This window comes from Triticum dicoccoides, chromosome 5B (genome assembly GCF_002162155.2).
Source record: "Triticum dicoccoides isolate Atlit2015 ecotype Zavitan chromosome 5B, WEW_v2.0, whole genome shotgun sequence".
Taxonomy (NCBI): domain Eukaryota; kingdom Viridiplantae; phylum Streptophyta; class Magnoliopsida; order Poales; family Poaceae; genus Triticum; species Triticum dicoccoides.
The window spans coordinates 63,599,789-63,611,492 of NC_041389.1; the positions used below are offsets into that span (position 1 = coordinate 63,599,789).

The following is an 11,704-nucleotide window of genomic DNA, read 5'->3' on the forward strand; positions in this document are numbered from 1 at the left end:
GCAACAGCCGCAGCCAATATAATATGCTGCACTGCCCATTCTGCATGCTGAGTGTCATCGTCCTGACATCAAACGGTGTACACCCTGTATAGCTGAGTGCCAAACTGCCGACGCACCGCTGAGCCGTGGGTTCGTCGGGTACGTGAACGGATCGTCGTGACGGTGAATCATGACTACGTTCCACGGGCCGAACCCTAGTCTCAAAGCTGCTTACCAAAGTACTCTCCGAACACATCCAGCGCACACAGAATCACAATGCTCCGACCAAGGCTCATTGTTTCGCATTACCATGGACTGGAGTACACAACCACAACCGTGTCTAATGGTTCACCACCAGATTTTGTACAGGAAAAACAACGCAGGGTATTCAACACCCCTTTGTTCGCAGCGCAACCTTTCAGCCAAAAAAGGGCACGGTAATGGGAGGTTTGGTTGGATCATCGCCTCGGAACTGGCACTTGACTCACCTATTTCCTAGGTAACATATACAAAAAAAATTGCAGCTCTCATTCGCTGCGCACCGAGTTGTACTTCTCGGCAAGGGAAGGGGTGGCCGTTATCTTGTTCATCAGATTCTTGAACTTCATGCTGTAGTCGCTGCCACTGCAGATCAAAGCCGAGACCAAACAAACTGGTTAGGTCATGAATACTAAAGCGATGTTATTTTGACGAGCATAAAAGGAGGCTATGGCCACCAGTGGATTTGCTATAGTGCTGTCTTGTTTTGGTAACTATGAACAAGTAACAAAAAGGATGGCAGAGTTCAAGTCTTACCTGATGCGGCTTAGAGCAGCGATTGCTCGAAGAGCACTGCGGATCATGTCTTCGTTGCGATCAATCTCCTGCTTCACTGCATCACCCTTGGGTCTGTGGACGATTGTTTTCTCAAGAGGTTCAACTAATGAGTCCAAAACTGAAACAGGATCATAATAGTAAATGTTAGAAAAGGCAGTCACAACATATGAAACATCACTTTGAAGATCCTTGATTACAGCAAACCTGCAAGAACAGCAGAAGGACACTTGTCTGCTAGCTTTGAGAGAATCAGGTGGCAGGGCATTTTTACGTCATAATGATCTGCAATAAGCGGTATGATACGAACAACTGATTAGCATGTTCTACACAAAATACACATTCAACAAGATTATGATAATATAGGTGATATACCATCTTAGGATTCAGAAAGAAACAAAAAGAGAAACACATAATATGATAATAACAGATAATGTGGACCATTTATCCTGAAGAAAAACTGAAAGCCATGCTATAGATATAAAGTATCTTGTCGAAGTGATAAAGGTACGTTCAATATTGCCAGTTCTATACAGTCCAGGCCTATATAGCTACACTGAAATTGAGACGAAGATTATGTTTGGCTGACGCCCCATGCAGCCCTGTCAAACATGGGCAAAAATTGGCTTGCCATTTTTTTACCAAGGAAACCTGGCCAATTATTTGGCAAGAATCTTTGAGAGGAATGGGTGAGGCACTGAGGGCTGTTTGGATTGCTTCCCTCGGCTGCCCGTCCAAAATATTGGTCGTTCACCAGGCTTGTGAGGCCGTTTGGATGAGCACCAATGTTTTGGTGCGCCCAGCCCACCTTAACGCTTCTAGTCTACATCTAAGCCAAATTGTTGGCGAGGCTCCGCGGCGAAACCGCCCACCAATTATTTGGCGTGCCCTCATTTGGCAGGGGTAGGGCTCTGGCAAAAACCAAACAGCCCCTTGTAGCCAAAAAAAAGTGGCACCAAACCAAGCGAGAGGAAAAATATTAAGGTCTACCTATTTCTTGGCAGGCCTAATCCAGGCACCAACCAAACACACTAAAAATACCATGATGAAATATATAATGTCTTAAACTGTACTTACCACCTAAGCCAGATAAGAGGAAAGGAACGATGAAGGACGACGGATTCAATTGATCAAGACAATTATCCAGCAATGTGTCCACACATTCAAAGGCAGCTTTCCTAAGTTCAAGCCCATCATCAACGACATGCTTGAAAGGCCCTAGATCAACTGTCCTGATCAATTCTTGCTGCAAAGAAGGAAACCGTTACTTCCTAGTTGTAAATTATATGTAACGCAGCCAGAGGCCAGACCATAAGTACTGATAAGAAATAAGCAAAAGAAAAAAGGAAATGATACCTTCACAACAGTCTGGTCATACAAAAGAGGCAGTAATTCAGGAAGAAGACCTTTGATCAAATTTGGCTTGTTGTGGGCAGCTGTACTCAATGCCAGGACGGCTGCACGTCTCACATGCTGCAAAGTGCAAGTAACAAATGGAATTGTCATCTCCACATAATTATTTGCAAACATTAGTTTTAAGGATGTGTAAATACTATTTCAAGTAAAATTACCCTGTCACTATCTTTAATTAGCATAAGGAAAGTAGAAATCTCGGAGTACATGATTGCATCTATCTTTCCAGGCCGTTCAACGATTGAATATTTTATAGCAATGGCAACTGTAGCCCTTGTGTTTGCTGCTGGGCTACATGTACGTTCCTACAAAATTATATGAAATGTCACATTAGATCTCATATCATAAAGTAAATGAAACATGGGGGTATAACTTTGCTGATTGTCCACACTCCACACCTTCAGAGCAGGGATTAATTTGTTAGGTTCAATCAGTGCAATTTTGCCTAAACACTCAGCCACCACATTCCGAACTCCTTCCTCCTCACTTTCGCAGTGATTAAAGAGCAACGCCAATATCTTCACAATGTTCGAGTCCTGGAGCTCACTCTGGCCAGTATGATCAACAGACTGCCGTGCGATTACCTGATAGATATATTGCATACGAGCACAAATTAAACAGCAGCCTTATGGGAGGTACTTTTTACAAAATAAGTTCATTAAAAACCTACCTCTTTCAGTGAATGAAGCAAAAGATACTGTTTCTTCTGTTGATTGTCAATCTGATCCAAGATAAATGGCAAATACTTGGATAGATTGCCAACAGCAATGTTTCCAAGAGCATACGATGCTGCAGACTTTATCTCCTCAAAAGGTGACTGGAATGACTCAATGACAATGTTCTCAATTTGAACATGATTGCTGAGGTCCTTCCTTCTTCCAATTTCTCCCAAACATAACAAGGCCATGTGTTGTTTAGCCTGGAAAACACATTAGAAGCAATTAAAAATGACCAAGAGAAGGGCATAATATATCTTCGAGTCAAACATAAGTATGCAATTAACCAATAGCAAATAATATTGATTTGCAGATGACTATATGACAAAGCACTAACCCTACCATCATGACATCACAATTAGCCTAATTACAGCTCCAAGTTTTAAGGTCATTTGACTAGGGCACAAAGAGCAGCACACACGTAAACTATTATGAAAAAAACAGAAACATGTAGTATCCCAATTTCACAATGCTACAAGATGGACGATGCCCATGAATGATTTTTTTTAAGTTAACGTAAATGAATAAAGGCATGTAATGTCAAAGATCACAAGTATGACATGATATAAATGCGCAAATATGGTGAACAGAAGACATGCATGGTCAGGAAAAGCCTTACAGAATTAGTTGAACTGTCATCATTTAGAATGCCTTTAAGCATCTCAACAGTTGATGCACATTTCTGATCACCAGCTGCTAAGCATAGCACAGCAACACACTGTGCAATGGAGGATAGTGCCTGCTTGGAAAGACTGCCTGACTGTGATGGCTTGGCAGTTGAAATAAGGGAGTCCAACAAAGTTTCAAAGCTTGTATTTGCAGACTGGACCAGTGAAGCAAAAAACTTCTGTAGCGCCTGCAATAGAAACAATGTCATCTGTCAGTAGGAAAATAAGAAGAAATCAGGTCTTTATATTTAGATATGAAAATATATACCTGTAGTGCTTGTCCTTGCAACAGAGCACTCCTGATCAAAATAAGGGCCTGGGGCAAAACCTTATGTCTCACAGCTAAACCAACATTTTTAATGGATCTTCTGTCAACCATTATTGTGCAGCACAGCTCCAATGCAAGAGCAGCCATATGCAAATCAATGTCACTGCCACAATAGATAATCCAACATCAGTCTTCCTGGTGGGCAGAAAATGGAGATTTGTTGAAGAAAGCTAAGCAAGGATAAAACCTTATGAGAGTAGAAAGTTCAGTTATTATCGTTTCATAAGAGGACGAGCCAATTTGACCACCATATGTGACAACCAAAGAATTTAGGGTCCCCAATGTTGCCTGCCTGAGGGCTCTGTTGGCCTGTTGGAAGGGGGCAGCAAAAGAAGTTAGTCTTCAATCTTGAAGCCCTGTTTAACATACATGTTTTTTCAAGTTACAAAATCAAAACAAACAATGTGTATAATGCATCTTTACCTTTCGAAGGAAAGCTGTGAGCTCAGAAACAACATGGTCCAGGACACATGAAAGATCAATCCGAAGAGGTGAATTCGCAATCACCGCAAATGCCTATAAAGGAATGAACATTTTGAAAATGCAACAGAACCAAGAAAAGGAGTGAATCTGTGTACAATCAACTAGTACAGGAAAACAGAGAATAAACAAAACTGTCTGAAAACACCACCAGTGGGCATTAAGCAAATGACAGGGTATACAACTACAACTGTAGACAAGACCTACAAAAATAGATTGGTATACTATGGTATTGTACTAAAGCTATCTTTAAATCAATGAACCCACCACAAAAGCATCCCTATCCCAAGCAACTCAGCAAGATGCACTGATCAAAACATTTACGTCTGTTTTTCTACAATTGACTAGAACACTGAAAATTCAACTCAACATTTACCATCATGTCGCTATTAGTTTTGGTTCTGAAGGTGTGGTTGGTAGCTTACCTTGACAGCTGTAAGTCGTGTTATTTCATTGCCCATCCTATCAACAAGTATGGGAAGGCACGACGGTAATTCCCTCTGAAGACCATCACCAAAAGTAGCGATCACAAGGCTCATGCAAGATATGGCACACTCTTTAACTTCCTGGCAAAATAGAATCACATGAGAGAGAGAGAGAGAGAGAGAGAGAGAGGTACGTCGAGAGTGATCTAAACCTGATCTTGATCTTGATTCGCCAAGCGGCCCAATATAGCTTTATAGATTGGACTAACATATGGCCTGAAATCTATGGAACGTGCCTGTGTAAAAGCAGAATGAGAATTTAAAATACCACCATAACCGGGTGCTTATAACATCAGCGCATGGAGTATAAGGCTGACCTCAAAGTTTGGACGGAGGACTCGGACGAGCTCCCCGCACACCCGTAAAGCCTCAGCTGTGACTTTGTAATATCTATCTCCAATAGCAGATAATATTGGACCAGAAAGTGCCTGGAAATTTTACTTTGCGTTCAGTAATGAGTAACAGAACAAGTGTCTCGAGTCGTTAAAATCAAAGATAGTAGCTATAATACCTGGATGTACGGATGAAACACGGAGGGTGAATGTGAAGCCATAACAATTCTAGCAAATGCAAGGGCTTCAATCTTCAGGTTGGAGGTAGAAGATTTGTCCTATACGAAATAGACAACAAGTTAAAAACAAACATAAGTCCTACTCCCTCCATCCGAAAATACTCGTCATCAAAATGGATAACAAGAGATGTATCTCGAACTAAAATACGTCTAGATACACCCCCTTTTATCCATTTTGATGACAAGTATTTCCGGACGGAGGGAGTACACAAGAAGCTACACGGAAAATGAAACCCACTAACATTCAAAGCCTTCTCAATCCCAGGAACAAGTGACCCAAAATGATCAGCAAGGCAATCTGGTAATACAACAACAAGCTCCTTCAAAACTGAGAATGCTCCAACCTGAAAATGCCAACAAAACATATTAAATCATGATGGTGAGTCATACAGATGCTTTGCAAGACAGTTGAAGAACAAACCTTTGTCTTGATTGATTTTTCACGCAACTGCCTATTGATAGACTTGACAATTTTGGGTACTTCTTGCTTCAGCAACCATCTAGGGCTGCAAAGTAAACGAATGACAATACAGGCTCAGTGCACAGAACTTGCAATCACAATAAACAAACACTTTCCCACTAAGCATAACAAGTCAACCAGATAACGATTATTGTATCCAAATAAGAGCCATGCCATGTTTTAACCAACATAGGCCCAGTTAGGCTATTAATCCAATGAGAGAAACAACTGCATCATCTAGTACTTGCCATAAATTCTACAAGAATCTGGTAAAAATGGGTAAAAAGGTAATAAAATGGATATTTTGTTTACCTAGACTCATCAATGTCACCTTGTCCTTTTGTCACATTGCCAGTTTGGCGTAACAACTCAATAAATGTGTTGAAGATGTCCATCTAGGATCAAGGAGAAGCTTCGTATGATTGATATACAATGACAATTCAAATCTAATTTAGCAATGCAATGCCATGTGGTTACCTTTACATTCTCCTCTCTTTCCCTAAAGCGGTCAATTAACTTTGGACAAGCCTGCAACAACCGAATAAATTACACCAGGTTCCATAGAGCCAGGCACTTCATTGAGTAATTAATTTCAAAACAGGTAATAAATGGTTGGAATCAGCTCAAACACAACAGTAGCAATTATGGACAAAATGGGATCATGCTGTCAAGAAGAACGAGATTGTTAAAGAACAGTATGGTGGTTTTACTTGCTGCCATCAGCATACCTCCTGATACATCTTAGACAACATTTGAGGACGAGATACTATAATTGCAGACAGGCACTTCGCTGATGCCCGGCGAACCTTCCAGCTTGCATCCTCGTCATCTGTGTATTCATTCGCACTCTCACTGGGAGAAAATGTCAAAAGATGTTCCAATTAGCTTAATAGGAAACATGATTTCAGTATTATAAGAATATAAGTAACATACTCATCATCTTCCTCATCCTGTACCTCATCGTCAGTATCCTCCTCCATGCTATCAGTGTAATTAGGATCATAGCTTACATATTCCAAAGCAAGATTCAAAATACCATCACAATATGGGGAAATATCTCTTGGACATCTGAGCATAAAGCTCTCAAGGGCCTACAAGATGGGAGGTAATTTATAGCCACAGAGAAGCAATGGTAAGAGTAATCGAAGGTATGAACTTAACATAAATTTTCACCTGCAAGCTGTATTCACGGAGCTCTTCATCATTTTCTGATGCACTTGTACAATAGCTAATGAGCAAAGGAACAGCTTCGGCAAGGTGTGGTCCAAACCGGTATCCAACTGACCGACTGTAGGTCAAAATAAAGTATATTAAACTGTGAGTTTGCAGTGATCAAATGAATTTAACCTACCAAATCTCTTGTACTTCCCTCCATCCAAAAATAATTTATCCCTCGGTATTATATTGTCCAGCCAGAATTTTTTTTCTAGATATGTTATCAATGTTTGAACTAGCCAGTTTTGAATTTAGATAGTTCCTACAAGCTGTTACGAACAAAATTTTGCGGCAGTTGGAAGGTCAAAGCATATACCTGAGAGCACCAATCATCTGGATATTTGTTCGGGTTATTTCAGATTTTGCCCTTTTATTTTTCAGCAATAGGACAACCTCCGACGTCGCGTTGGCTAATAGATCATCCGACAAACATGGAGCAAGCGATGCTGCAACATAAAGCGACACATTAGTCACTGTAAATAACTAAGATTGTTCAATCATTTGCAAGCATTAACAATCAAAATAATTGCAAAATGCATTCAGGCGTACCTATGCACGAAACTGACTTTTTTCTGACACTTGCTTGAGTGGAGCTCAGCTGGGTTAAAAGTGCAGTGAGCATAAACGCATGATCTTTTGTGATCACGTTGCCGAATCTATGAAGCACATCACCTAATATATCAAGGCATTCACATTTAATTTCAGCACTCTTTCCCTGTCAACAAAAGAAGAAATGTATCAAGACAATTGCATTTAATTTAAAAACAAACTGATGAGCCATGAAACAAGTAAAAACATTTTTATGTTACAAATCCTTGAAACCTAGAAATGTATTTACAAGTTTCATTTTCATAAACATATGGCAAGTCTGTCGTACAATTATACTTCCAGATAATAGAACAACAGGCAACATATAATGGAAAGAAGAAATGAATGTAAACCAAATGCTACCAAACAACCCTAATTAAAGGGTATATTAAACATTCACAGATAAATTCTGCAAACTGTGTACGTAATTTATTGCTGATTTTCCAGCTAATACTTAACATAATATTGCATTACCATTTGTCCATTTCTGTGGAACATCTGAATATGTTCAAACTTAAGGGGCCTACAGATAACCAAGGGAAATCCTGGCAGACATGAAACAGACTAAAAAACTTACACTGGTGACACCATTGATTAGCTGCGGGGCAAGAGAAACTAAAATCTTTTCAGAAAGTGATGCCGTAGTAACTTCCACAATGATTGTCTTCAGAGCTATACTTGCAATATCACGATGCTGCTCCTTTCCATTGAGTAATTTATCACAAAGCTTGTCGGTCATCTCCACTACTCTATCCTCGCTTACCTTCTTAACAAGTGGAGCCAAGCTAATCAATAAAAAAATTAAGAGTAAATGTAGTGAACGGATGTAGGGGAAACAATCGGTAATCAAAAAAACATTTAAAAGTAAACCCGCAGATCCAATAATTGATGCATAAGAAAACAGAACAAACTTTAAAAATGAATAAGCAATCTTGAAGACAAAAGGAGGTATGATGCCATCTTAAAAGATAAATAGCAGGCTAAAATCATCTGACAGGTACAACAACATAGTGACTAGCATTATCAGAATGTTCCCAAATTCTAGCAGGACGGGGGGGATAATCAACAGTAACAAGATCTTAACATGCAAAATCCTTACTTCCCCAATCCCACACCATGCAAGCATGGTAAGATATCAAGAACACAAACAATGGATTAAATAAGAAAGTATTTTAAAGGAAAGGTACCATTTCACAGCTAAACCAGAAACATCTCCTGAAGCATCTTCCAGTTGTTGAAGAATAATATTAGTCAACTTTGATTCAAGGTCTTGGTCTGCTTTGAAACTCTCTTTATTCAACTCACTAAGCAGATCTGATGTGGCCATATATCTGTAGTCTTTATCTTTCCCTGTCATCTGAAAGCACATACAAGGAAAGAAAATGTTACCGAGCAAAAACTGAGGATTCCTTATCAAGAAATGTAAATTGGTGTAATAGATACCTTCTCCAAGATGCCGGTTATGTTCATATTCGCCATTGCACCAAATCTGTGTTCAAGTCCTCTTCACGAAGATATTCGGTAGTCTAAAAAGCAAATTAAGCAATGAGAAATGTTCAACAGCCTAACAGCATCTGTGTTGCTAAGTGCATAAATTTTAAAACTGTACCAAACCAAACAGAATCGGTGGTGGATGCATTCTGGTGGGAGTAGGACAAGTACACTAGATGGAGAAAAAACAAGCAGAAAAATATTTAAACAATCTAATGTGGAGATCGAACACCTGACAACTCGCTTCACACCTATGTACCTACCACATGCGCTACGTGTATGTTGTGTTATTAATGAAAAATATTAATTACTTATTCCCACTACTGTGGATAGAAGTCAAAATGTTTGCAAAATAGGCAAAGAGGGGATTTAAAACAAATGAGATTTGTAGTTTGGCTGCATGTGACTCTGTTTAAAAATATATATACGTTAAGTCAATAAGAACATATTAAACCATTGTTATGGTTGAACAGTAAGACACTAAAGTAGTGGCCATGGAGCATGAGAGGGTACACGGGCGGTCCAGCTTTCATAAATACGGTTTGATGTTCAGCTGGTGTAATGCATACAAGTAACAGATAAAAGTGGTAGGAGACCCTAAACCATGGCAAAATTGATTTCATTTTCCTAAGGAGAAGAATGTTTTCAACTCCAGAGCCACGCTTGACAGAAAAGAAAGCATTCTACATCATGTTAATGTTTTCGCCCTAAACAACTAACTAAACTAATTTGTAAACAAGATTAAAAAAGGCATAAATCTACACGTCGAGCAATTTAATACTTAAAAAGAACAAATAAGAACTACATTAACACTTGTTCATTTATATACTTCTAACACCAGCAACAAGCCAAAGTTAGCACAACATGAAGTCTCGTGTGCAATTACAGACATCGCATACACCGTATGCACATGCTCCGTGCTAAACATGAGTACACAACACTGACGTTATTAACATGGTAACAGATGAAATTTCAAACCAAAATCGCTCACACCAGGTAGTTCTCCCAACTCGATACATGACAAATCACCATAATAAAAGTTAAGCCATTAGAGAGCAATGATGTGTCGCGCAGGCCACGGTTCAGCATTAACCATGCCGATCCATACCATCGGCCCCGACACCCAGATCACTTCAGCGTCGAACCGAGCAAAACACCAAACCTAAGCTTAACCCAGTTACCCAGTAAACCCGCGCCAAGCGCATCAGAAAACAGAACAGCAGCGGTTCAATTATGCACCTATTATATAATTACATTAACATATACAAACCAAGCCCGCTAAACAGCATCATTTAAGATTAACATCACCTGATCGGTGATTCTAACAAACTAATAAAGAAAGGTATGGCCTCAGATTTAGTATCACATAATATATATAAACATCATTTGCGTCAGATTTAGCATGGTGTCAAATGTAGACATAACTTGCATCAGTCTTAGGCATGGCATCAGTTAAATAGTCCAAGGTGCGTCAGATCAACCCTATTAGCAGTTTCCAGATCAAAATAACTTCAGAGTAAGAAAATCAAACCAAAAACAGTGCTCATACAGGGGAGTGGGATGTTGGGGAACGGGAGCTTGACCTCCACAGCCGGCAATGCTGTGGAACTAACAGGGGAGGGAGTGGATAGGAGGAGGGGAGGACGATGGGAGAAGGGTGAGGGGAAGGGCGGCAGAGCAGCAGTCCCTGCTCCCCCGAGCGCATGGGGGAGGAGGCGCGGAACCTTCGCAGCGACGCTGAAGCGCGCCGGCGACGAGTCGGCGAGATCCACAGGGCGTCGAGCGTCGCACGCACGAGAGAGAACGAGGGGTGGGGAGAGCGGCGGAAGATGGGAGCGTGAAGCCGACAGGGAGGAGAACCCTACCTCTTCAGCGCGGGCGCCGGAGCGCGGGCGGAGGACGCGGCCGATCTGCCGCCTGAGAGCTCCGATCGGAGCGAACCCTCGCCGGAAAAGGCTGGCGCTCGCCGGAGAGGTGGGGATGGGAAGCTGTAGCAGCAGCAGGAGAAACCCTCGCTAAAGCCTGAAAGCCTTTTCCTTTTTATTATCCCCGAGACGAGACGAGACTTCCCCCTACCAATTGTGGATGTGTAACGTAAAAAAAAACATAAAGTGGGCCGAGCCTGGAAGTTTAGACATACACGGCCCAATAAGCACGATTGGACTCGACTGAGCATCCTGGGCGGTGATATGTATGTATCGCCTGAACGAGAGTGCTCGCTCTCTCACACCGCACACATGTATGTACCGATTCGCTCACCCCTCAAAAAAACAACCCAATGTACCAGTTCGCTCACATGTAGTATAAGGCTACGTCAATTAATTAGTTGTCAAAAAAAAAGGCTACGTCAATTAATTCCGATCAAAAAGAGTATTTTTTTTCTTACTTGAAAATAAGGGTTTTCTAGTTTTTATATATTTTCACTTATATATATATATATATATATATAAATGTTTAAAAACATTTGTTATTTTAGAATATTCACTAATTTGAAAAA

The 11,704-nt window shown here is 40.6% G+C and overlaps 1 protein-coding gene across 1 annotated transcript; it reads right to left on the bottom strand.

Moving 5' to 3' along the window:
- Positions 1-256: 256 nt before the first annotated feature.
- On the bottom strand, positions 257-11,208 carry LOC119307382 (cullin-associated NEDD8-dissociated protein 1-like). The gene is made up of 29 exons (XM_037583456.1): positions 11,073-11,208; positions 9,160-9,242; positions 8,904-9,073; positions 8,294-8,501; positions 7,678-7,843; positions 7,445-7,574; positions 7,087-7,201; positions 6,847-7,004; positions 6,642-6,765; positions 6,391-6,441; positions 6,226-6,308; positions 5,875-5,959; positions 5,696-5,797; positions 5,394-5,492; positions 5,200-5,310; positions 5,035-5,118; positions 4,823-4,963; positions 4,341-4,433; positions 4,105-4,226; positions 3,858-4,020; positions 3,541-3,777; positions 2,876-3,124; positions 2,604-2,789; positions 2,364-2,510; positions 2,149-2,265; positions 1,870-2,038; positions 1,000-1,077; positions 775-913; positions 257-603 (listed from the first exon to the last, which is right to left on the bottom strand). The coding sequence occupies exons 2-29, from the start codon at positions 9,193-9,195 to the stop codon at positions 507-509; spliced, it is 3,660 nt and encodes a 1,219-aa protein (XP_037439353.1). The 5' UTR covers positions 9,196-9,242; positions 11,073-11,208; the 3' UTR covers positions 257-506.
- Positions 11,209-11,704: the final 496 nt, after the last annotated feature.